The 27410-nt window shown below is 49.0% G+C and overlaps 1 protein-coding gene across 3 annotated transcripts in view; it reads right to left on the minus strand.

Annotated features, from left to right (window-relative positions):
- SLC24A3 (solute carrier family 24 member 3) overlaps positions 1-27410 on the minus strand; it is a 108501-nt gene that overhangs the window by 39025 nt on the left and 42066 nt on the right. For all 3 annotated transcript variants that reach the window (XM_088053580.1, XM_088053581.1, XM_088053579.1), the window contains exons 3-6: positions 13540-13616; positions 6526-6600; positions 2451-2535; positions 519-622 (exon numbers count right to left, since the gene is read on the minus strand). In XM_088053580.1, coding sequence (XP_087909706.1) covers positions 519-622; positions 2451-2535; positions 6526-6591 — 255 coding nt within the window. In that variant the 5' untranslated portion in view covers positions 6592-6600; positions 13540-13616. The remainder of the gene's footprint in view (positions 1-518; positions 623-2450; positions 2536-6525; positions 6601-13539; positions 13617-27410) is intronic.

Raw genomic sequence — 27410 nt, forward strand, 5'->3', positions numbered from 1 at the left:
TGCCCTGTGCTGGTATCGTGACCCTGTTTCTCCTCTTTACAAATAAGTCTGCATAGTAAGATGGCAAAGAACATTTACAAGATTGTAAAAATACCTGGCACGTTGGCAAGTGCCAAGGTAAATGCAGATTCAGGTATTTAATTATACAGTCGATCATGTCTGCAATTCAGACAGCAGCTCAGATCTCTCAACTTAATTACTTTAATTTCAGATGAATAGCTTGTGTTGTCACGAGCAGTTTGACACGCTGGAGAACAGTCACAAACTACACTAGGAGCAAACAACCAATGTTTATTCCTCTGCCCACCCACACACCTTGGGCAGCTCAAAATGCCTGAGCTGACGTCTGCTGCTCTGTTTCTCATTTCAAAAATGCGGGAGGAACAGCACAGGGCTCTATTAAAAACAGCAAAGCCAGAGAAATTTGTGACAGGGTTATGAACCTGGCATCTGATTTTGCAGTACAGCCAAGGCGCAGGGTGAAGCAAGAACTGTAAGGAATCATTAAATGCTCTTACCTGTCCTGCAAAAAGCCCACACACACCAATAATACAGAGGATGTTGAATACAGCTGAGCCTACAATGGTTCCAACGCCTACGTCTCCTTTTGTGATAAAAACACCTGAAAAACAAGTTCAAGAGAAGCTGTGTAAATGGGGAAGAACTGACTTTTTTCACATAAAATTGCAGACCTCAGACCCCATGAATGAATCTAAAGGTAGGTACTAGTTCTGCCACATTTTCCTCGTATCTAATAGCGCAAACTGCCGAGAGTTGCTTTCTGAGGGTACCTGGATGAATTGTGTGACGGAAACCAAGCACCTCAGACACATCCAAGTGACTAACTTCCTGGTCTTGTGACCCAACATTATGGCAACACACACCATAAAACACTGCAAGCTTGTGGTAGCAGCTGGTAGGACATAAATCTGCAGGAAACTGTCTCCCATAAGATATTCCTTCTTCCCATATCCCCGTCCCAAACAGTTTCAGTAGGGATGAAGCTTCAGTAGAAGCTGGAGATGATTCAGAGCTGTCTGGCCACAGCTACTCACAAGCCAAGTGATGCCTCTCAGGATGAGTTATGGGGCTGCGTTACAAGCTTTTTTCAGAGCTCTTCTGTCAAATTTGGTTAAAATTGGCCAATGAGGTTAATGGTGAGGAAGATGAACTGACAGACACACGCATCACGGTGCTGCACAAAATCCTCTCCTTAGGAAGCCAGCATAAAAATAACACTCCATCTCCTGCTGGCTGTCAGACTGTTTAAATTCACCACTTTCTTTTAAGGTCCCAACACTATTTATCTGGCCAGTGCAGTTTACATTTTTTTTCCCACTTCATCCTTTTCTCAGAAACACAGAAGGACTCACCTGCCAAGTGACACACGGCAGCTGGTGGGTTATGCCACAGCAGGAAAACAATCTGATGACCATCAGGGCTTCCTGAAGTCGCCAGAAGGAATCTGGCTTTATTTTCACCCTAGTACTGCACTACCCTTAACCGAAGGACAATCCCAACTCGGTCCAATTTAAGTTCCCAAATGATAAGGCTTTGCTTGTGTAATCAGATCTCTCTGCAGAGCACACAGCTTTGTGTGAATTAACTCATGCTCCGCATCTGGCAGCTGCGACTGAAAGACAGGTGTCTCCTAGAGAAAGCATCTGAGCTGAGAACTAATTCTGCTCAGTGATGGAGAGCCCTCCGCACCCTCCCAGCTGCTGCCCTAATGATCCCCTGCCAACGGAGATGTGGGTGAGTCAGACTGCAGGAACACCTCACCCTCACGCTTAGGCAGAGCATCACTCTGTAACAGTGCCTGCAGGGCCCCTCCCTCACAGCTGTGGGGGCACCACCAGAGTATCCTGGGTTTTGCACACTTAAGGACAGCTGAATCCCTTCATCACACTTCCCTTAAGCGGAGAGCTGCTTTGGAAGTGTGATGCTCTGACCAACCTGTTGCTGTGAGAAAGCATTTCAAATCCTCCTCTCCTCCCCAGACTGGCTTTTCCAGTGAAAAATGGTGTTGGAAGACTAACCAGAGGGGAGGTGATGGCAGAGAACCTGCTGCTGAGGACATGAACAGTGTGTCAGGGTATCAACCAGAGAGGCTGGGGAAAATCCTTTCCCACTGTGCCTGGAGCCGGTGTGGCAGATGGGGCAGCAAAGTGGCCAGGAGAGGATGAGGCTGTAGGTGCAGCCTGGCTGATGTGCAGCTATGGTGAAGTGCCCACTAGTCCTGACTTGGCAGGGTCACATCCAGGCCCTGCTGTGACATAATGGCGCTCCCAGAGTCACTTCACTTGGTGAGGACTCCCGATAGTCAGTGCCATGTGTGCCAGGAGGGATTGTAACACAGGAGGGATTCTAACACAGTTTGCAGGCAAGCAGGAATCCCGTTTCAGCTCTGAAAATGTGCAGGTTTTGGGAAGCAGCTGCAGGCTCCTTACCTATGACAGATGTGAACAGCTCAGGAGCAGAGCTTCCTGCTGCCATGAAAGTTGCCCCAGCCACATCTTCACTGAGATGCAAGCGCTGCAGAGAAACACAGAGTCACTGATTACCACAACAAGCAGCTGAAGGAATTCCAGTCCCAACATTAACCTGCTGGCCGAGAGCAGGTACCTGTAAGGGTTTGTGTAAATAAGGATTAAGTACTGGGGAAAAGTCACCACAAGCACTGGCTACTGAAGTCAGCATGGGCTGGCAGAGAGGTCAGGTTATGCCACTGACACTTTCAGAGAGGAGGGAAAGGTCAGCAATCCAGCCAACAGGAAGGCAGCTTCACCACTCACAGGTCTGTCAGCTCCTCGACCCCAGCAACACGCAGACGCCTTACCTCTCCCACTTTGGCCTGTAAAGGGCAGGGCTAGGGCTCAGGCTGGGTTCACCCCCAGCCACCTTCCCAGGTACAACTTATGCCTTGGTTTACCCTCTCCTTACCCCCTTTCTCCTGGGCTACATCACTTACCTCCTGTACCTGTTCCACAGCAGTACCCAAGGACTCTCTAAAAAAACGGAGGCTTCTGGAAGGGAAAGGACCCACTGTTCCAAAGAAACTTCATCAGCATATGCTGCTTCCAAAGATTTCCTTGGTTAATTACACACTCTATGTTGTCTGCACTCCCACTGCTCCATCTGCACCAGTTGCTGCTCAGCAGATGCCACAAGGCACCTTCTCCTGTTAAACAGGAGCCAACAGCCAGCTCCTGCCACACGGCCACCACCCTGAGCTGTTACTACACCAAGGCAGCAGCTGCCACTGTGGGAGCACAGGAAAGGCAGCCAGGAACACACGGAAGGCAGCCCAGGGTGGTGGAAAGTGTCCCAGGCAGAGCTGGCTTTTGAGGCAGCCCCACCACCCTGGCAGGACACAGGAAACCTCCCTCTGTCCCTGTTCCCCTGCAGCACTTCAGAGCTCCTCTGCTGCTCCATCCCTGCCAAAGTACCTTTGCACAGAGACCAAGAGAGCAGAAATCCTCACAGCAGCCTTTTCTGAAGATTCCACAATGGAATCCACTCCTGGCCCCTAAGGGAGGGTAACTCCATCCACTGCCCATACATGTGTAACAGCCCTTCATAGGTAAGTTATGGGGACAAGGGAAAATGTGCCCTCGCCAGGAATGCCTTCAAAGCAGAAGACCACAGCATCGCTGGAGTGCTATAATGCTTGTGGAACCCAATAAAATACAGCTTTGTGGAAAACCATTTTAAACAGGATTAAAACTATCATGAAAGAAGTCCCCAGGACCAGAAGCAGATCCCCAAAGGCCAGGTTCTTCTGCAGGATGCTCCATGAAACTATGGAGACAGCTATCCTGCAGCAGCTGCTGGAACTCAGGGTGCCTCTTGATAGCAAAGCCACCAGCCAAGGAAACCAGCTGTGCTGACTTCCTGGGGGGCAGGTTTAATTCAAAGCTACAGTACAAGCCCTCGAGAATTCACCGAAAAGCACGTGATGGTTACGCTAATACAACAGAGCAGAAAACAGCACCCCGTGTAGGAGGCAAAAATCTATTTGCAGACAAATGTGTGCCACTGACATAGTGTAAATGCTCTGTAACACCAAGAATGGAGCAGCCAGGCAAGTGCAAGTAGAAACAAAATAAAATCAGGGTTTTGTTGTAAGTACATCTGAGCTAACACAGAAAGCGAATGTCTACCATAGCGAGTGTTCTGGAGCAAATTTTCATGTCAACACACACTTGGGAGCACAAATGGCTTGCTGGTTCAACTCAACAACTGCTTCCCAAACTAGACGGAGCTAAACCAGAAAAAGGACATTTAGTTTAGAATTAGAGCACCTAAACTGTGAGAAGATGTAGAACAACTACTGATAGATCTTCAAGGCCAAAAAAGCCTTCAGGCAGGAGGCCTGAATTCTTGGTGTGTAAAATGCTTAAGAGTATTTGAATGTCTCCAAACAACATCTATGGGCTGAGAAAAGACCTTTCTGGGAGATAATCAAGCAGGAGCAATAGAACAGTTAAAGTCTGATCCATTTATGTGACCCATTTTGATAATCCCTAATGCCACAGCACCTTTCTCCTGGACAGCAACTTCTCAGTACAAGTACTCCAGATATGGTGGTCAATTACTGAGCTTTCTCTTTAACACACAGTTGAATAAAAATTGTTATTGTCATATTATTGGTGGTGCTGGATAACAGAATGGTTCAGAACCACTACGGCACATCAGGAATTGTTGTGTACCATTAAGAAGACAACAAATAACCAAAAAAGCAGAGACCTAAGCAAGTGAAAACTGCCTTCCAGGGCCCAGGGGCTTGCAAATACTGCAGTAAATCACACAGGGAGGGTGTTTGTTTATTAGACATCAGACGTCTGTACAAACCCAAGCACATCTGAGAATTCATCAGAAGATCGAAAGGCACTGTCAGGCTGGCATTTGTTGGACCAGCTTCTGGGGCAGGTGCAGACACACAGACCCTGCATGTGCAGAGAGTTAATGACCATAAAAGAGCCCCTCGCTTGTGACAATGAAGTTTACCACCAGTGAAGTTAGACACTGGTAACATCATGCACAGTGTTTCCTGTTGTCATTTGTAAGCACAGTCAAGGATCAACTTTTCAACTAAGCAGCGCAGGAAACAGAGGTGCAGGGAAGCAATGGAGCTTGTCCAGGGCCACTCAAAGCCCCTGGCAGAACTGCAACAGACCCAGGTCAGGCCTCTCGGCCATGAGCGAGGCTCAATCAAAACACGCCCATGGGTGGGTATTTAAGGAGTGCTCAGCCAAGAGAAATAACAACCTCCCTCCATCTCCTGTCACCCTGTGACCCTCTGGATGGCTAGCTTGCCCTTGGGCATATTGACAGCACCCCAAAATATTAGCCTTTCCTGGACACTGTCCTGTTCAGCTTAGGTTTTGTTCATCCACAGACACCCGAGCCAGCTTCTAGAGCCACGTTTCTCAGCGAGGTTCACTTGCCTGGGAGAGGGGACGTCAAAGAACTCAGCATGTCTACATTCCCCAGCATCTCCTATCCCCATGTCCACAACAATGTTCCCTCTCCTGAACCTTGCAATGGGGTTCCCCAGATTCAGCCCCAGAGGGTGCAGGACAGAAGCTCCTGTGTTGGGTTGTTACCTTTCAGTTACCTCTATACTTAAGCACCAAAAAGTGGAATTTCTTGGGGGCTTTTTTCCTTGATAATGCAAAAAAGGCCCGCACAGAAGGTTGCTGAACTTCCAGTTATCGGGTTGGTTTAGAGACGGCTTCCATGGGTGCTGTCAGCACAAATAACTTGTTCTGTCAACTTCCCCACCTCTCCCAGGGCCAGCACAGCCCACGCCCTGACGGATGATGGCTGTTCCCAGGCGCGTGGGCAGGCGTCTTCTACAAATGACACAGACCTCTCACTGCCAAGACCAACCATATTCTCCACACAGAGATTTCACTGCCTGATCTGAGAGCAGATACAGCTCGCAGTAACTTTGGGCACACGGTCTGTGTTCGCTCTGCGGCTGTCTGAGCTGATTTAGGCTGAAATGTACCCCTTGTCTTTTAAAATGCAGGCATCCTGACCTTACCAAAGAGAAACAGAGTCCCCTGCAATTGCTGGAAGCACTCACAAGCTTCTTTACAGCTGACCTAGCTGTCCCTGCTGCTTTACAGCTTACACCCACACAACACAAGGTATATGACAGTCATGACTTTGAGGGCAGGGTACAAGACCCACGATTTCTACTGGGGTAAATCACCAGAAGCTTTAATTTGTATCAGCTAAGGCTAGGGCCTGGTGTTCCTGCAGAGACATCTGCAAAGACATGCAAACCAGAGGCAACACAGCAATCCCCACAGTGTGAATGCCTGGAGCACCTGGAGAGCCTGTCCTGCAAGGAAGAACATGGAGCTGAGTCAACATGCACAGGTCATGCTGAGTGACAAGACAAGCAGCACGGGCAACACTGCAGGACAACAGTCAGTACATCGTCAGCACACCCCAAGGCTCCCCAGAACTGCTGGGAAAGCAGCACACGAGAAAGGAACATCTAACACTTACTTCGCAGATCTTTTCCAGCGAAGGGACAAAGAAGTCATCGCAGACGATTGCCAACGCGTAGAACATGTACACAGCCTGCAACGGAGGAGAGAAAAGGCTGAGCCCGGAGACACACAGAACCGAATGGCAGCATCCCTACGCATCTCAGGTTTGATTTGGTATAGGCTTTTCAAGAAAATAAAATGCTCTTGCAAGAAGAATTCGTAGAGCTGTCTGGGATTTAATTGAAAGATCATGGAGTACTTAGCCAAAAGTTCTAATAAACTATCGAAAGCTGCCAACGTTTTATCTTCACTGTAAAGACTGCTTTTCTTTTTCTTTTTTTTTAAATTCTCTGGACATTGCTAAGCCACACTGAAGTATTTTTACCTTCCTTTTCTTCCCCGTTGTGCAGTGCAAGGCTTTTTTATCACTCTGTTCTATGAAATCTAAACCCTGGAGGAGTCATTTTTGAAATCTAGTGTTCTGAAAAAGGAGAAAGGAGCTTGTTTTGCTGGACTGAAGCACCCTGCCATGTCACCTGGGTCCCAGTAGTAAATCTTGCCGAACTTCACACAAGAACAAGCGAAACCAAGGGGGAACACAGAACTTGAAAGGACACAGAGCCAATCAGCTCTTCAATTTCATGCAAGAAGCATTTAATCTAGGTTTCTGCACTATTAAGAAGAGTGTGCTGGGGCCTGATCTCTGCCCAGAGAGGCAAAGGACACAGTGTGGCTCACATCCACACAGCAAAGGCCTGGAGGGCAACCTGGCCCATCCTGCCCACAGGGCAGGAGCTCACTCCCCACCTTGACACAAAGACCACCACTGGATGGGAAAATGCCCACTGGCATAGGGGAAAACCAGGGGAAAAGCATGCCAAGCCCCAGCAGGGCCCACCCCCCCAGCCAGGCTGAGTCCACCTCCCAGCCCACTCTGGTTTTCTGGCACGGACACATCCCGGACTTGATGCAAGGTTCAAAGACACCCTTTTGGTGACACCTGCCAAGCACCAGCACAGAGTTGTTTCTAGAAGCAGTGAAGCTCCAGTGACTAACTACAGCTGAGAAAAGTGGCCAATATTTGTAGAAAAACAGTGTATTAATCTTAGGGAACCACAGTTCCCAAGCACATCACCAACAGATCCTCTGGCTTTGCTTGTTGTTGAAGTCCTGCAGAAGCTCAGGTGATGGGAGGAGACCAGAGTATTTTTTTCTGGAGAGAAAGCAGCAATAAAAATGGCCTCCAGATTTCCAGGTTTTTGTTCTTATTTTGATTTCCCAGGAACATGTTTAAATCCCCCAACCCCATCAAAAACACAGATTGTAATTTGCCAGAATTACAACTTTGCTGCAAAAAGCCGATAATTACTGTACATCTCAGCCATGAAAACTTTTTGAGCTCAAAAATAATTCAAGCGTATTTTTTTTCAGGATTAGAGATGGGAATTTCATCATAACAAATGACTTTGACGCTATCTTGACACAGTAGGCGCTTGAATGTCACTCGTTTCTGTGCTTCTTTGTCCCTCCTCATAAACATGAGTAAGTGTAACTTAGGCTTTTTTGAAAATCTTACGCTGCTGAACAACCCCGAGGACCACAAGAGTAAGCAAAGCTCCAGGTCTCTGCTGGGTGCAGCAAAGAACCCGATCTTGCAAAGGGAGCACCAGCTGCTGCCACAATACCAACTGTGAACAGAGATCAAGGAAGGAAATGGCTCACAGGCACGGCGCACCACAGGAGCAAGGATCAGAAAGGGCTCCAGAGAGCGGTGTGGCCAAATTACACGGAAATACAACGGATAGCGGATTCCTAACTTCAGCCCGGAGTTTTGATCTGCGAATCACACTAACCTGCAGTGGGTCATGCCCTCGCTGTCCTGTCCAAACACGCAGCAATGTGTCCATCAGCATCATCCCTGTAAAGTGAGCGTGTCCTCTCCGTTTGACACGATCCACGCCCGTGGAGCTGCTTGGGCTTCCTGCTCACCCCAGACGCCCCACACGTGGCACACACACGCTGCACTGTCTGTAGCTGTCCTCCAGCCATGCCGAGCTCCGCGGGGCTCACCAGAGGCACCAGGGGCAGGGCACCCAACAGTTTGTCAGCTTAGGGAATTCCTTCTCTGGATTTTTATACACACATTCAAATGAGCCCAGGGGAGGGTTTCTGTCACTTCCAGTGCACTCAAGTCTGCCAAAGCACCTCCATGTCCCAGCATTAAAGTGGACGCTCATGGTGTCCAGATTTTTAGAGGGCACAACAACAACTTTCAAGGGTGACAAGGGAATTTGCTTTTGTCCACCCATGCTTTCTCATTAGTAGGCTCAGGTACAAGACAAAAGGCAAAAAAGGCACTGAAATGAGTAGGAATGGAAAAATAAATGTGAAAGAACTGATGCCCCACAGGCCCTTGCTCATCCCCCTCAGGAGTGGGGACTGGCACCCTGCTGCAGGAGCTGGAAGCGTGAGCCAAACCTCTGCGCCCCTCCGGATGAGCACTGGCACCAGGCTGACAGCACCGACCAGGCTGAGCCCACGCGAGCTGTACACTCCAGCATTTACTTTAATGACCTTGCTGCTCTCACACATCTGGTTTTGGCTATGAGTCTTCTCTAAGTTTATTCTAGTGGCTTGGGTGCAATAAGCTGTAAATCTATAAATAAAGAATCTAAGGAGTATCTGGCTAAACCCCAGCCTCACTCACAGACTAAACCACTGGAAGCTACCCACAGTCAGTGAACACATGAAGATAGTAACTGTCACTTCCTTGGAAGTTCCTCTGGCTTTTTGGTGGGGCTTGTTTGTTTGCTTTTTAAACAAACAAAACAAAGCAATGTTTAGAGTTTGGGCCAGCAGGGACACAAGCAAAACATTTAATTTAATATCAAGCCAGACTCGCAAAGAGACTAGGGACCAGTGGGGGCTTTTTTATGCAAGAGGGAGGAAGGCAGGAGCATCAGGGAGGCCAGTCTGCACGGCACGTCCTGCGAGGAGAAGGCTAACGGCACGGCTGAGACACTCAGCATAATGAGCCGGTATCATCTTCCAGCTAAGCAATACTGAGATTCCACCAAGGAGTCCCAGGAATTTTTCCTTCAGCACATGCTCCCCTGTCCTCGCAGGCACACACATGGGAGCAGCAGCTCTGGAAAGGAGCAGGGCAGCACCAACTGAAGCCTGTTCCACCTGAAATTGCCACTAGGAATTAAGGAAGTGGTTGTGGGACACGGAACCTGGCCTGTGCAATGGCAGCAGAGAACAACGTGGAGGACTCAACACACAAAATAAGGCTCAGCCCCATCCTCACTCAGTTGTGTTCAGCTCCAAGTGATGATATGGGAGTCTTTAGCCAGGCAACACACTTAAAAAAAACAAGCTCACTCCTCCTCCCCCAAAGGATATTAAAGAATTAGGAAAATGCAATGGCCCTGCATAAAAGGATTATAAATGCCAGATTAAGTACTACATTAGGACTGATTTGAAAATGATGATTCTAACAAACAAACACGCAATCTCTGCATCAAAGGTGATTAAGCATCTTATTGAAAATACCTGTTCCACTGCACGGGACAGAAATGGTCATTTTTCATGTTTGTCCAGCGGTCCTTTGCGCTTCCCAAGACAGTCTTCATACTTGAACTAAAACTCGCTTCACTGAGCTAAAGCTTTTCACAAGAGAGCATACTGCCATAGAAGCAGCAATCCCTACAGCCCTGCCTTCTTCCCAGGGGGCTGGAAAAGGCCGAGGTGACCACCCCTGCTGCTGCCCCACAGACCCCTGCAGAGGGCAGGACTAGCAAGGGGCCACCCCTGAAACCACTCTCACGACATTACAAACCCAACTAAAACTCCATTGCTGGAGGGAAATTAAAAAACCCCAACCAAAGCAGGAAGCCACAGAGGCCGGGTTGACTCTGGCCAGCAACCCGTGTACCACGATGTGCCCAGCAGCGCTCCCACAGTACCAGCGTGGATGGCCAGGGCACCGGAGAAATCACAGCTCGAAGGAGACAGCTCTGTGCTGCAGAAATGAGACGTGTCTGGGTATTGATCCGATGCAGAAATAGACGGAGACAGGACCTGTCCGGGGTGACCTACATTTCCCGAGCGCTTCGCAGGAGGGAGGCAGGTGCCTATTAGATCCCCCGTTCCCATGGCTACAAGAAGCGGTGCCAAGCCAGGAGCAGGAGGGATGGCTGAGCACAGACACTGCTCCTCCACCCTGCTCAGTGTGGACAGGCTCAGCTCTGATTGTGCACAGGCTCCTCACGCTGGCAACCCAAAATATCCTGGCACTGCGCTCCAAATCTGCTGGAGGAAGCTGGGAAAAAGGAAGCAGCACTGTGCTGTCAAAAACACTGGGGTAATGCAGAGACCCAAACCCCCCGTTCTCAGCTGCCAGGCAAAACCTCGGGAATTTCTCAGCAAAGCCATTTCCCTCCTGTCTTGAGGGGATAGCTGGTGCCAGTGCCCCTGAGCATGGCAGGGCTGAAGTTCTGCATGGGGACATCAGCTGGAACAAACTGAAAACCAGGAAAAGGCTAAGAAAGCAACTACAAAGCTTTCCAGTACACAAAGGGACTGCAAGAGAGCCGGAGAGGGACTTTGATAAGGGCTTGGAGTGACAGGACAAGGGGGAATGGCCTCATGCTGACCGAGGCCAGGGTAGATTGGGTATTAGGAAGTAATTCTTCCCTGTGAGAGTGCTGAGGCCCTGGCACAGGGTGCCCAGAGCAGCTGTGTCTGCCCCTGGATCCCTGGAAATGTCCAAGGCCAGGCTGGATGAAGCTTGGACTGACCAGGGGGAGTGGAAGGTGTTCCAGCCCACAGCAGGGAGTTGGAACTGGACAATGTGTAAGGTTCTTTCCAATCCAACCCAGTCTGTGATTCTACAACAATGTTAAAATTGCAAGAAGACGACCTTGGGTGCTGGGGAGCTCTCAGGCTGCAGAAACAGCACCAGATTTAAAATGCAGACCCTGGTGCCTCCAAACTGAACACTCCAAACCAGCGACTTAGTGCTGAGTTACTCCGCAGCTCAGCCTCTTCTCAGAAGGGACATGGAAATAACGAATGGCAGTGAAGCAGTCAGCTGCTGAGCTCTGAAAAAGTATCCAAAAGAAATTAAACACCATGACTTCAACCAGTAATATGCCCTCAGTGGCCCACCTTTCCTTCAAACCGAAGTATTTTCAGTTCAGACCTAAGACTATTGCTGACCTGCCCGGTTTTTCCTAGACTTTTCAAGTGTTTAGGGGTTAACTTTCATCTTTGTGAAGCATCAGATCATGGTTAGTAATTCACACAGCCCCACTGTGAAGATTTGCTGGGGTCTTTTTTCCCTTTTTATTAAACAATAGGTACAAGATGCCGTGGGAGGCCTCCTGCACTTCCCCGAGGTCCCAGTGATAGCTTCTGTCCTGTCCCACTGGCTTCTGGTGAACCGGCTTTGCCCTGATGTCTTTCAGAAATAAACGTGAAAGTACGAGCAAAGGGGCGGAGCAGAGAGAACGACATTTTTACTGAAATGAAGAGAAACTGTTTAAGGGGAGGTCACTAACATGAGAAGCACGGTGATGATGTCTAATCATCACTGCATTGTTCTCCCTACCATTACAGAGCCCTTTCACCGTCCAATTTCCTCAAACCCATGAAGAAACCTCACTGGAGACAATGAAACTCTTGTCTGTATCCTCTTTTCCCCAAAAAGGTGCATTTCTGCTTCTGCTCTGATTTCATTACACATTTGGTAACTGTATTTCTGGGAGGTAAAAAAACAGAACTGGAGTTTCATTACCCCAGCACAAAGAGCACCCTTCCAACCCAGACTAGAGGCAGGTTGCTAAATGCTGTCAGTTTTCTGTTTATTCCGAGTATCACTTTTTTCTTTGACAAGAGGTTGTCTCTAGCTATCCCAGTACTAGAGAGGCTGAATCCAGCCAGGTCCTGCACCTCAGGGACCACAAGACAAAGAGCGGTCAGCAGATTTTCCTAAATCCACGAAACTGCTACGTGGAACAATGGAGCAGCAACAGATCAAGGGAGCTCCTTGCTATTTGCTAGCAGGGAAGAAACTGAGCACATTTCTGCTGGGACAGGGGATGCTTTTCTACACATTAAAAACAAATTTTTCTTTTTATTCTGAAGCAGACCATTCAGTCCTCCAGACTCCATTTTGATACATGTTAAAGGCACATTCAGCGCATTCAGAACCGAAATTATACAGGAGTATTCTTGCTGGTGACAAAAAATCCAGCTTGGGTGCAGTGCTCAGTTTCCAAAACATTTCAAAGCTCAGTGTTTCCATGGAAACTTGGGATTCTTGAACTTGCCAGGCACGGTCAATAGCAACGTTACTCAACAAATTTCTGCAGCTATTTAGCCAAAATAAAATCCTAACACAGAGGGCTCACATTAAAATACACAATACAACCTAATTTATACTCAAAAAGAAATCATGAATCACTTCTCACAGCTAGTGGTGACTGCTCATTTAAGCTGACTAAAAATTGTTAAAAGCTTCTAAACATTCATTAGGAGCAGGTACTTTTGCAGCCGCTTAAGAATGCCTCTAATGCAACCCAAAGAGCTGATAAAGCAAATATTCCAATCCATGTAATCCCACAGATACTTCTATGTCAACAATTCTACCCCATGCATTTCAGAGTGTTACAGAGTTACTTCTTGCAGAACTCTTGTATCTTTCAGCTCTCTGACATTTAGTTTTCATCTTAAAGATGCCAAACTGCCCCATTTTCAGAGACAACTTTCTCGTTCCTGTAGCCTTGACATGCTAACGGTGTCTGCAGAAGAAATGAAAACAGGAAGCGAGTTTAAACCATCCTTCCATTATTGAGTCCTTTTTATCAGAAGATCCCAAGAACAAACAACTATCACATCCCTGACTTCACAGTCCATACAGGAGATGAAAATGCACGGAAGAGAAAATAACTTCAGTCAGAGCTCTGGAGCACACCGGGCCCTGTCCATGCCAGCAGGAGAAGAAAGGCAAAGTCACAACACTTACACAGAGGACGTGCAGGACCACAGCTCCGTGTCTCCTGTCCTCGTTCGTGAAGATGTCATTGGGGAATTCATGGAGAGCTGCAAAAAGCGGGGAAGGAGGAAAGAAAGCTCAGATGTTTAATCAGCTCCTCACACCCACCCCATGTGCTGTTCAGTAACACAGCGAGAGGCTGCCCAGCCCAGCCCTGCAGCCGCCTGCCTGAGGCTCTGCCTCACCTCCCTGTGGCTCAGCTTACCTTGTCCTCGGGAACCACCTTCCCCAAAAGTTTACTGTGCCGTTTCCTTCTGTGGCCAGCACCACCCTGTGACCCACAGATGCCCAAGGGGGGACAGACACCCCCCTAGAGCACAGCACACCTCCTTCCTCAAGGGAAGCAATCAGAGCTGTCCAGAGCAGGTGCAGCATCTCCTGGAGGGGTTGGGAGCTCTCTTCCCCCTGCCCAACAATCCACGGAACCACTGAGAGGAACACACCACGCACTTCACAGCCTTTGCTGCAAATGCACTGTCGTAAGTCACTGAAAGACAAATTCCCTCCATTTGCTCAAATGCTTTATTACTGCTCTGGATGTTAATTGGATTATAAAGCTCTTAAGGACAGCCTGCCAATTAAGCTGCAGGAACGGCTTTGGGTTATAAACCAAGAGTGTGAAGACGATGCTCTAGCGCTCAAGTGCTTCTCAGTAATTCCAGATTTTGGAACAACAGCTTTCTACTAATGGTCAGCTCTTCACATTCAGCCATCAGCTGGAAAAAATCAAACTGCCTTTCACATCTTTAGCATTAACAAAGCTCCAGCAATAGGAACTTAATTAGCAATTGCACAGAAGATTAAATGGAAAAACAATCCAGCTCACTCCCCCAGTTTTGTTGCCTCTGAAGCACTAACTGAGCAAAAGGCAGCTACATTTTTATTTTTTTCCTCATGCAAGCAACAGCTCTACCCAGGCACTGCACCTGAAGAAGAAAACACTCTTTTTTACATACAGTCTTTTGCCCAAAGGCTCAGGTTATTACTGCTAATTGTATTCCTGTGGACTGATAAATTCTATAATGAGTCCTAACAAACTAGTAGGAGCTACTGGAGCAGTACAGACAGCATCTTTAAAATACTCATAATGGAGGAACACAGCAATATCCTTCTCCTTGACGAGAACCAGCGATGCCTGTGACTTTTTACCACCAGTCAGGACTCATCCACCAGGAGCTGTGACTCCTTCTTTCCAAGGCAGAACTAGTCCTGCCAGGCTGCCTTCCCTCCCACCCCATCACCCAGTGTGCTGTGGTAGAGCTGCCAGAGGTTGCCAGAAACACCGTTAGGTGTGCAGCCTAAGGAAGTAGCCAGGGGGGTACCAGCATGAGGTCCAGCACGAGGTCGAGAAAAACCCCAACAAGCAACAGAAAACACTATGGAAGCTGGGAGACAATGAAGGTAAATCAGGGGAAAGGATTCATCCTTCCTCAGCAAAATGTCATTACGTGAAAACCCAATGTTTCCCTCACAGCTTTAAGAAACATTCCTGACCGTTCCCTGGTCCGCGAGAGAAGGAAACATGGCGAGGTCTGCCCGCAGCCATATGCAAAATGGTTTGCTAATACACGTGTGTGTGCTTCCCCTCCTCCTGCAGCTGCCTCTGAGATTTTACATTCATTACAGACAGATGATAAAAATCCAATCGCTTTATCAAGAGTCTCTGGGAGGTTCAGGGAGCCCGAAGTGCACCTAAGGTAAAAGCATACAGGGAAAGAAGAGCACAAAATGAGCATAAGCTGTCTCTAGTGTCGGTGGCTGGGAATCCTGGCCCTCCTTCCTGCGTGCAGCAGAAATGCCCAATGCTCCCTCAGGTTCAGGTTCCCACCCCACACCGGCAGGAACTGCACCTCCTTTTCAGAGGAAATCCAAGATGTCCATCAGCACATCCTCCACAGCATCGTCTGAACACAAACGCGTTTAGTGGGTTACACTTGGAAGCACGCAATTATAAACTAATGCATGCAAATTTGAAATCTGCTGCATTTTTATTAGCTGCATCAGGTGCAGATGAGTACAGAGAAGAGGAAAGCTTTGCAAAACACAGGAGCTCCTTTCTAAGAAGAAATAAAGGGTGCTGCTGGAACACCACTCCAACAACAGCTGCCCTATTTAGCAGGTTATAAAAGCTCAGACAGTTTGTTATGTCGCTTAAAGAGTACCCAGCCTTTGTACAGAAAATAGGTGCAGATTTTGCCGGGTTTATTTTGATTGCACAGAAAAAAACCCCCAGCCACCCTGCCAATGAACCTAAACTCGAAGAATAAAAGACTTCTGTCTAATAATCCACTCTGGTCCTGCAGACTTGGCAGGTATCAACCTGGAGCAGCAGAAGGGCAGGATCTTCACAGAGCTCAGCACCTCCCCAGTCACCTCCTGCGTGGGCATTAGGCACAATTCCTAATTGCTGCTGAGCAGCCCAGCACCCAGCGCATTCCCAGGGGTTTCCAGCCCTTGGACATACACAACTCAGTCTCAGTTCTCAGTTCCTGAGGGTCACATTCCCAGAAAATCGAGGGCTGAAGTCTGCAGCTCAACACAACACTCCTTCCAGGGGTTCTACCTTGCAATGGGGCAACTTGTAGAACTATGAATTAATCCCAGGATTATGTGCATTTGCAAGTAACTGGAATTAAATGGCCATTAGCAAGGTATGGATTGGCCTTGGAAAGGGAGCTAAATATCACAGGCATAGATGAGCAGTAGGTGTGAGAAGCTGTGCTCTCTCGCACTTGACTCCAGGTGTTCTGACAGGCAGTGGCTGCTGTGCAGGACATGGAGCCCACACCTTTTAGAGACACCATCACAAGGGTATGGCCAGATTCAGAGGAAAAGTTTGGATCTGCACCCGCCAAGAGAAAATTATTTTAGTCGTAATACAATGAGATAGAATGAATTCTTCTCTTGTTATTCTCAATCAGTGTGCAATTCTGTACAACTGGAACCCTGTTCAGCCCTTGCCACAGGTGACTTATAGAAGGTTCTGCACCACACTGCACTCAGAGGATTGGCTGGCACAGCACAAACCTGTCTCTGCCTGGGCCAGGTGTGCAAGGAAGGTGCTGCTGTACCAGTCCTCACGGGGTGACACTTTTCACAACCCTCTTCCCAGCTACTCCTTTCCCTCTCACATTTAATGTTCTCACCTCTCCAAAAGGATTGCTTTTCACAAACACATCACTGCACTGGATCAATAGCTCTACAAGCTGTGACATCCACTTATTTTTTAAGAAGTCTTTATATTGCTAGCCAGTCTATGTACTCTGGGGACAAGAAAACCCTTGGGGAAACCTCCCACTGCTTTAAGAGACACAAGATGTTCAGCCTGGCCAGCGAGTTACCAGCACAGAAAACACGCAAATTTACAGCCTTGGTCTGTTTTCTCCTGCTGTCCCCACAATTCTTTCTCTGCGAATTTTGTTGCTGTCACCTGTGAGTGACAGATATTAGTGGAGCAGACCTTGTGACATCAGCCCAGGCCATGTCTTTTCCATCTATGCTGATAGCTTTTTACACAGGGAAACAAAAGTAAACTTTAAAGCAATTAGTTATCTTTCTCCCAGTACACTCAGAATCATTGTTTTAAACTCAAGCTCAAGATTGCTGCTGGGTTCGGGGTTAACAACAATATCACATTCAGCACCTGTCTGCAGAGTGTTTCATCCAATTCCCTGACCTCCAGCAGCACCCCTGGACAGCAGCAGCTCTGCCTCCCTGCTATCGGTCCCTCACAGGGAGCAGGGACCTGCCAGGGTGAACCTGCAAGCACAGGAGGTGAGTGGGCTCAGGAAATGCTGGATCTGTGCAGCCTCACAGCTCCCACTGCCTGGAGACCAGCTTGAGCACACCAAACCCTGTCAAACTCTGTTCCCACGGGGAACAATGTCAAATCACACAGCACAGGCAAGGGACTGTGAACATGTTTAGCTGCCTTTAAAATCAGTGAGATCAGTCAAATTCTCTCTGAAGGGAGGGTGAGTACCTTTTCTTTTATATATATATATATATATATACGTGTGTGCATATTTATATCTAAATGTTTTGCTGTCTACCAAGTGAAAATGGTGTTTGCATTGCAGTGGCATGAGCTAAAATGCAAGGAGAGCCAAACTATGGTGATACATCAATAGTAAAACATTTTGCTAATTTGTCACTCGTGTCTCCACTTAACTGCTGCAAACCAGCAGCTGAAGCAGAGCAGGGCACAGACCCCGGGGTAAATCATGCAGCACGCCCAGAGGTACCACCCCACACCTCGCAGTGGCTTTTCCAGGCTCTGTGCCTGGCCCCTGGAGCAGCCCCTGGGGGCACAGACAGCGGCCATCCAAACAGAGGCGGCAGCAAGAGGCAGAGCGATGGGAGCAGCCCTGCTGAAGCTACTGAGCCCGGCCAGGTACCTGCTCACAGGTGCCTCTTGCTGGGATGAGCCAGACAGGGCAGGCGTGGTGTGAATGAAATGGGTGAGGTCTGCGTTTCCACTGAGTAAGTCAGGCGTGGGCTGGGGGAAAAAAAGGAGGGAGAAGATGGAGAAAAACGAAGTGGTGCACGAGATGGTGAACCCTGTACACCACGGGGAATTCAGAACTGGCAGCTCATTTGCAAGGGAAGTGAGAACAAACATTCCCTGCTACTCTGGAGAAGCAGTCGAGAGAAATCATAGCCTGAAAGCAGGCGGCAGAGCAGCCCCCAGGGCCCTCCAGCCAGGCAGCAGCCGCACGGCAGCTCCCGGGAAGCCCCAGCTCCAGGAAGGACAGCTCTGGCCAGGCCCTGGGACCTGCAGGGCTGTTTCACCGGGGTGCAAACATGCACACACCTACCACAGGCGGGGTTCTGTGGGCGTCCCCAACAGCTGAGCTGCTTGTCATTCCTTGCACATCTGGCTGCCAATTCTCCAGAATTTCAGATGTTTGGAATTGTGCAGAAATTGCAAAATGCAATTCCTTTGAAAGAGGCACGTGAAGTGCCCAGCCCTGCACACCCCACACTGTGCGGTCCCCCTTTTCTCTGTACTCTCCTGGCTGTGTGCTGGGTGGCACTGCACCCCCAGGCTCAAGTCCTGCTCCATCGTGGGGCTCCTCTCTATGCTGGCTGGTTGCACACACGCTCTCCTGATGCTTTCCTCCTCTGCAGGAAGTAGTCTTGAAGGAACAAACCCCTAAACATAAGCAGAGCCCTTGTGAAGTCAAAAAGGTTCTGCCCTGGCTTCACTGCGAATGAGTTGCTTGCAAGGTCAGAGGCACATCAAGATCCAAGGCCAACAAGCAAATATAGCTCAACATAAATGTAGGAGAAATCAGAAATAATAAATAACATGCAACAGCATATGGTTCAGAGAGAGTTTAAGCCAAATAACAGCAGCAAGTGACCTTTAAAGAGAAGGTTATACTTCCCTTTGTTCAGTACAGGGGCTAATTTCTGTCACAGTAAGAATCTGGCAATTGTTTCCCAGGATCTTTGAGCTTTTATATTCCTGTGTTTCACTTGACCATGCTATATAGTTAAGCTGCTAAAAAAAAAAAAAAAAGAAGTGTATATATATATATATATATATATATATATATATATATATATATATGTATGTATGCTTAAACTGAAAGAGTGCAGGGGTAGATTGGATACTGGGAAGAAACTCTTCCCTGTGAGGGCAGCCAGGCCTTGGCACAGGGTGCCCAGAGAAGCTGTGGCTGCCCCATCCCTGCAAGTAACTGTCCAAGGCCTGGTTAAACAGAACTTGGAGCACCCTGGGATAGTGTAAGGTGTCCCTATCCATGGCAGAGGGTGGGACTGGATAGGCTTCAAGGTCCCTTCCAACCCAAACCATTCTGTGGGATTCTGGGGTAGATTTTGTTCTGCTCTGTGCCCCTGTCCTCATTCCGAGCAGCAGTTGCTCCTGTGAGAGGAAGCACAGGGAGCTATCAGCAGAACTGCCAGAGGACAGCTTTTACAGACCTCAGCACAGCTGGTGTTGGATCAAGATGTTTCCCTTGACAAATGCAATGCTTCTGCAAAGTGATCCATTATCAACCACACACTCTGGTCAGAAATAGCTGGCACAAGGAAGGTTCTTAACAAAACCACAGCAAGAAAAGAACAAATCCCTGGCTGGCTCCTGTCCTCACACAAACTGCCAGAAATTCCTAATAACTTACTGGCTTAATTACAGCTATTCTGGAGTTCCCAGACTTCTTCTGATTTGGAACGGAATATAGTCCCTCTTTCATTAGCTTTATTTTGGGGAACAAATATTTATATGGTGTTCATATCCATGGGCAGACTAACCAAAAAAGGCGACTTTATGAGAAGCACTTCTATAAAGCCACCTGGAAAGGAAGAGATGCTGCTGTTACCTATCTTTTTTCCTTGGGAGGAAAAGGGAGGGACTTTTTAATCTCTCAGCATCCCAAGTACTGGATGCAGGGATGCCATGAGTTCAGAGGAGGGGAACAAATTCCCCTGTCTGCTTCAGTCTTAGCCCCATTATAGGGCTGGGTGGCTGGGAACCTGGATTGCGCACACAAAACAAAACAACCTTCTGCAAAGAATCAAACTTTTGGATTTTGCCAAAAACACGTTTAAAGTTGTGGCTCAAGCATGTGGTCCAGGAATAGAAGCAGCTGACACATGGGCCAGCCAAAGCCAGCCCTGCCCAGCAAGCAGCAGGATGATGCCACTGTGAGCACCTGTAACGTGCACAGGCACAGCGCCTTGGCCCAGGAGAGGGTGTAAGGGGACAGAGACCCTGGAGTCACAAAACCCTTAGGCTGGAAAAGTCCTCCAAGGTCACAGAATCCAGCCCCCAACACAGCCCTCCTGCCAAAGCAGGCTCTGCTCCAGGCCACCCCTGCCCTCTCAGCCTGGAGGCTGCCATGGGCTGTGCCTCCCACATGACATCAGGGCAGGGATTTACTGCCTGCAAATGAATGTCAGTGTTTGAATGGTCCAGGCTCATCAGCAGAGCAGCTCTAATATGCTTTAAGCTGCCCTGAATGTATAAATTCTTAAGGCTATTACAATCTCTTAGTTGTTTTACATTAGGCATCCCATTAACTATTTTCTTACTTAGACATAATCAGTGTTTACCATTATTTGGAGATTAAGTCTGGATAATGAGTACACATGGCCTGTCTCCTGTAGAGGCCAAGAGCTGGTTGGAAAGGCAGGGCTGCCCTGCCATGACAGGGAGCCATTGTCCTGACACCCTGGGGAGCACAGGACAGGACCCCAAAGTGCGTTAGGGTTTTCCATTTAAGAGGATCTGGTCCCTTCCCTCTCAGCCACAACAGAAGCAAAGACATCCTTTCCTCTCCCATTTCCATCCCAACACAAGGTGCTTAAAGTGCTCAGGCACTAAAATCATATGTAAATTATATTTAAGAAATCAGAGAGAGTTCCATGCTTCAGACATCCATCATTTTCCTCTTTGCATATAAAACTGGCAGGGAAAATTTCCATTCCAAGATTGCAAGGTTAAAATGCTACACCTACCTAAAGCATGTATAAAAGGGAAATTAGAGCAATCCTTTACTTTGATAGAGCAATGAAAGTACATTAGAAGGGAATTCTTGGGGGTGTAAACATTAGCATGGGGGGGATTTTCAGCTGACAAAGCAGCATGGCTCTCAGGATGATAGCCAGCCTTTTCCAAGGCATCCCAAGGGCTCTGGCTTCAGCCTGGCTTGGGATCAGCCACAAGCCCAGCTCTTCTGGAGGAGAGCTGCAGTCAGCTCTCCGCCTGGCTGAAACCCACAGCGCATGGCGCTTGTGCCCTTTGAGTGTCATAACCTTTTCTAGTTCATTGGGATTTCTAAACACCACTCTGCTCCTCCAAGAGTACCTCGGACCCTCAGCTCACACCACCAGCACACCTGACAGGTCCCCAGAGTTACCTGCTAATGGTCTGGGCATTATTTAATCCCATTTTTCAGCTACTGCACTGTGAAGTTCATCATGTCCAGGCTCAACTGGAAGGTTTCTCAGCCTACTAATTACCCTGCCACAGCAACTCCCTTACTCCAGGCTGAGATTTCACCAATTTTCTTAGTGTTACAATGCATTCATCATGTACTTGGCAATGACCATCTCAGAGAAGATTAAGACATGTGCTGTCCCAAGAAATGGGATGAATCACATTATTTCTAAAAAGAGTCAGGGCAACTGCACACCATTCTGCTGAGAAGAGTCAGCTGGGAACTGGGGACGGCTGTGGAAAGAGGAGGATGCAGCAAGCAAGATACTCTATGGATGGGAACCTGTCTAAACAAACTAATTGCTTTCCAACAATTAGCACTGACTAAGGACCTCCAGTTGACTTCAATCTGCTGCAATGTGACTCCAGCAGCAAGGCTGTCACAACGCCCCTTGGAATCAGTGCCCTCAGAGGGCTGAGGTCAGTGAAACTGCGGGTCCTGGCTCTCCAGCACAGCCCTGACAGAGTGCATGCTTTCTGTTCCCCACATCTCAGCTTCTGAACTGCACAGGAAGCTTGAGACATTTTTGTCTCCTTTGTAATTATCTGTATAGTGCCACCCTTCCTTCTTGCTCTCACTTTGTCCAGAAGAGTGTCCCTGAGGAGCTCAGTGCTGCTCAGGGGACCGAGCCAGAGAGCAAGCACCATCAGGGTCCAGATCTTTGGAAAAGCCATACCCAGGCTTTGCTCTATGCTGTGCCACATGGCAGAGCTGGGTCCTGCCCTTTCCTCTGGGGTCCCACCGACAGATTTCAGTTTTGCTTTCCTGTTTTCCTCCCAGCTGGTTCCTACACAGCAGAAGAAGACGCGGTTCAGTTCATTCTATGACTGTGGGGAAAAGTGAACATGCAGCACATGCAGATGAAGCAAAGTACACGGCAGGTCCCTCTGCAGTTATTCATTTTGCTTTATGGTGACAGGCAGGCTTAGAGCCCGATCTCCAGCATAAAAATCACATCAATCAATGTCAACATACTATTCATACATCAGAAAGACAACGCTGGCTTTAAATAGGCACCAGTGGTTGCAGAAGACAAGGTGCTTCCAGAACTTCATCTCCGAAGCGCCTTTCATCTCAACCAGAAACTGAAAGCCCCTAAATATAGGACTACTGTTAAAAATTCATGAGCTTCAGCAGCTATTTATCAAAGTCGGGGAAATAGGATATTTTCATGATGGTGAATGGGTTGACATTCATTACTGATAAGCAAATGTGCCCTTTATTACCATTTTAGAACAGAACATCGCTACCGATACCCAAGGAACGTTGCATTACCACTGGGCGTTAGCATTAGCTTTGCTACAATAGGCACATCATTCCTGCCATCTGGATGCCTCACGCTTCTCAGCTCCCAAATGATGATGTGGATGAGGCCAGCTCCGTGGAGCTTGACCGCACAAGGCTGCTGGGAAGGTCTGTGCCAAAGGTGGGACTCCTCTCCACCAGTCATTTCCCAGACCACACCTCCAGTGACCCCTCCTCCCTCCAGGCCCCTGGATGCTCTCAGCAGAGCCCACTGGAGAGTCCCAGCTCCTCGGTGGCAGTGGCCACTGGACACAGGCAGCAACCCCTGAGCACTGCAGGGCGGCAGATCAGCACCAGTGACACTCATGTGGCTACAGCCCCACAGCAGGTGACAGTGCTGACTGGGACATCATCAATGGCAGCTCCTTTCACACCCCATTCACAGCCTCCTACCTCAACCACTGGACCTTAAAGGAGCAATCAGAATGCAGAAGTGAAAGAATGGTTCCTCTCGGTGATGGTTTACGTGTCTTTTATATATACAAACTTTCACACACTTCCTATGCTGACATGGAAAAAGCATTCATTGCTGTCTGCTGGGAGAAAGGAGAAGCAGTGAGGAAGGAGGAACCCCCTCACCTCCCTCGAATGACAAGAGAAAGCTGGACACAAAACTGGGGTGGTCTCATTTCAGTGGATCACTGAGAATTTGCTCTTCCAAACAATCAGAGGGAGATCCAAGGGCAGCTGTAATTACATCTAAATCCCCACACAGGGAGAACTCTTTTACATGTGGCTGGAGAAAGGACCATCTGTTTTATGAAGGTACTGCTAGGGTCTTCTTTAATTTTCTTTTTTATCCCAATTATACTGTTTTCCCCCCCTTCCTCCCTAAATGAAGCATTGCCTTGGTAATACCTAGAGTCTTAAAATAAGATTGTCTTTTCAAATGAGAGAGTCTTTAAAGTAGGATTATACCTTACAAAGGCAAACTAGTCTTTCAATCAATTCCGGAGGATACGCTTACAACTTCATTACTCTGCAAGAGCCTACATTTACCGGGCAACAAATGAGAAGCCTTTAGAGGAAGCGTCTCCAGCCTCTCCTTTGCTGAGCACCCCAAAACTGCACTCTGGTGCTCCTCTGGAGCGTCAGACCAGACCAGGGTGTGGTCCTGGTTTCAAAGGTGCCATCAGCCAGCAGGAAGCTGAGGATGGACAGGCCAGGTGGCAGGAAGGGAACCATGGCACAGCAATCTGTGGGGGCTTTTAAACTATTTCTCCTCCCTCCTAGCTCTTTTCTATAGCAAAATCCAGCATCACTGAAAGGTTGGCTTGCCACTGTGGTGCTGGCATTGCTGATGTTACAGCTACAGCTGGAGACAAAAAGAGCAGCCCAGATATGTTCGCCCATCAATACCTTACTTAAAACATTCCACTTCTACATCAAATATCACCCACCTCATCACCCCGTCCCCCTCTCCTGCCAAGATGGAGGAACGAGAAGGCAGCACTCCTATCCCCAAGTAAAGTCTCCTTGTGTGAAGGGCTGATCCCTGAGGAAGCCAGACATGACACACATTTTATACAGCCCCCGCCTGCTCTCGGCAGGCCTGGAGCTGCAGAAGGGTCACATCATCGACAAGAAGCCCTCACCGCATTCTCACTGAGCAAATTCCAGAGATTGCCAAAGAAGCAGATGCATAAACCAGGGCCATGAGCTCACATCCTTCCTTCTCTGGCAGCTGTGGACGCACTCCTTGGGATGAGGGACCCACCTGCACCCCACAGGGTCCAGTACAGGCTCCCACCCAGGGCTTCGACCACCTCCAGCTGCTGGGCCCAAATATTTACTGTGTGCTGCTGCCTGTGCCCCTGAGTGACAGGAGATCCATCAATCCCATCCCACAGCTTACAAGGGCAGCTCGTTAAAACTGGGGCCATCTGTTGTTGCTTGCTGCACAAACACCTGAGGAGGACAGTGCTGATCCCTACGATCCGCTCTGGAAACTTGCTCCTCAGCTGTGACCGGGACCTTCCTGAGCCACGGGGAAAATGCAAATGCTTCAACTTCTGCCATTCTGTATTGTAAATTCACAGTCCAACTCCACTTCCTAACAATGCACATACATGCTGCAGTAAGAAGTGGCCCAGAGCCCCTTCCATAAAGCAGTAATATAGGGAAAATCCAGTTGCACAACGTGTGGCTTTTAGTATTAATGGCTGCAAGGAGACAAAACACATTTAAAGCAAAGCCAGGGAGGATAGCAAGCACCTCCTTGCGTTTTGTCAGGCTACAGAAAAAACACTGTACCACTGAGGATGCTGAGCCAGAGGGCTGGCAACGGCACAGGCAGCAGGAAGAGCCAGGCAGCCCAGCGAAGGACACAAACCAGCTCGGGATGTGAGCAGGGATACAGATGGGACACTCCAGAAACAAGTGCAGTGAGCCAGCCAGGCTGTGAGCTGCTCCTGGCGATTCATCCTGTCCGGAGGAGGCTTCCCTCAGCCACACAACGATCCAGGCTGATTTCCTCTGCTGACCTATACACCGCTATGTCACACTCGGGGAACACGTGCCAGACACTTTCAAAGAGCTTTGGGGAGGTTTAGCCAGAAGGGCAACGGATTTCAGTGGCAATCACACAGCCAAATACCACGTTTCCCTTGGTGGCATAACCTTTGCGTAAGCGTTACACTTCCCTGCCGTCAATAATCCGCAAACAGTCTGAAAAAGGCCTCGTGTGTCCCTAGCACGACCCGTTTCACAGGCACACCTGCTAAGGGACCCTGTGCACCGAAGTGCAGTCTCTGAGGGCGTTACTGCCAGGTGTCATTGCAGCCACACAGAGGCCCAAGCACAGCACCTCTCTCTGCCTGGTCAGGATCCAGCGGGGATCCAGAGATGTGTGTGCACAGCAGCTGCAAGTCCTGGCAGCAGGGGAAACTCCAGGTGTTTGCAGAAGGCCGAGGACACAACACAGCACCGGGCACTACCGAGCTTCGGGGCCCGCGGCTGTGGCGCAGACCCTGGGGAAGCGGGCAGGAAACAGTGAATCCTGTGGCTGCAGCGGGCTGGGAAAAGGGGATTGCTGAGAGCCAGGCACGCCTGTGCATGCTAACAAGCTGCTGGATGGCAGGGCCCTCCGGAGCCGTCCGAGGAGAAGCAGTGCCGGCACTGCAGCAGCTCTGCCGCGCCGTGCCCAGCCACAGGCGCATCAGGGGACCCTGCACAGCAGCACCTTGGTGCTCACAGTTTCACACCCAGGCCCTTCCTTGGGCCTTACACCCCTCTCAGCCCTGCCAGGGGAAGCGGAGGACAAACCACAGTGAGCCCAGCCATGATATCCCACACAAGAACACAGCAGTAAACAAACAGGTCCCAACTCAGACAGGTTTTGCTGGTGAAGGAAAAGCTCTACAACATTTTATCTACACACTGCTGTTGGCATCTCTGGGGCTACGCTGGATTTCCTAAAGCACAGGGGGAAGCAGCAGAGTTCACTGTCACACAGGAGATGCAGAGACATCTCAGAGAAAACAAGATGACAACACCACGGTGCTTGGAAATCTCCTGCCCTGCTCTCCAAAAGAAGCCTGTGTTTTTAGAGGCATTAAAAGCCAGCAAGCTGGGACCACCGTACAGCCAATGCATTTGGCTTGCCAAGAAGCAGAATGGATGCAGAGGGAAGGCAGAGGCAAGGAATCATGAGCAGCAAGGCAGTTGTGGCCCCCTGAAAGCAGACTGAGGTGCCAGGGCACAAATCAGGCCTGGCAAAAAACACCAGCACCTTCCAGTGTTGCCTTCTGTCAGCTCTGAGCCACTGCTAATCCCATCAGATTCCCCCTGGGGTTGATCCCTTTTACTCTACAGCTGAAGACACAAAACCTGGACACAGGAGACATTCAAAATACAGCTCATTTCCTTACCCCAGTTATCATTCCACATCAGTCAGACAGCAAAGATTATTACAGGGTAACAGGGTTGAGAAGAGAGTTGCTGAAAAGGAGTATTTGCAGGGGTATTGGCAAACCAATCCCATCGTTCTGCAGGAAGGGGCAGCACGGTTTGTTCCTGTGTGCTGGTTAAAGCACAGCAGCCTGGGACGGGGGGGTCAGCTCTTGTTTGGGGGGTTCTGCTCAAGTCCAGGCAGCCTCTGCAACCCCTGTGCAGAGCCACAGCCCCGCTGCCCTCAGCACAGCCCACGCCTTGCCCCTCCTGCAACCCAGGCAGCAAACAGAAAAAAGAAATAATTCTCTTTTTCCTTTCTGCCTCCTGACACTCTCTGTTCCTCTCATAGCTCCAGGATATCGATCCCACCACCGAGAGTCCTCTGCTGATGCATGGGAAGGAGAGTCTCCCCTCCAGCTCCCTCCTGCCGGGGGTGCACAGCTGCCACTGCCCACACTATGGCAGGCTGAGAAAGGAGAAAGCCCCAAATAACAGAGGCCACAGTTCCTGACCTCCTCCCCCTGTGCTCAGGACTGCCCTCAGAAAGTTCACGTGGTGAGGAATACTCCTCATCCCAAACACACTACAAGCTGGGTTTGCAATGAAAGGCTTTGATTAAAACTGGCATCTATTGCCAGCAGCCCTCCCAGGAGACAGGCTGTATGGCAAACACAATAT

This window comes from Pseudopodoces humilis, chromosome 3 (genome assembly GCF_049639895.1).
Source record: "Pseudopodoces humilis isolate 2021_Gansu_Grassland_sample_001 chromosome 3, ASM4963989v1, whole genome shotgun sequence".
Lineage (NCBI taxonomy): Eukaryota > Metazoa > Chordata > Aves > Passeriformes > Paridae > Pseudopodoces > Pseudopodoces humilis.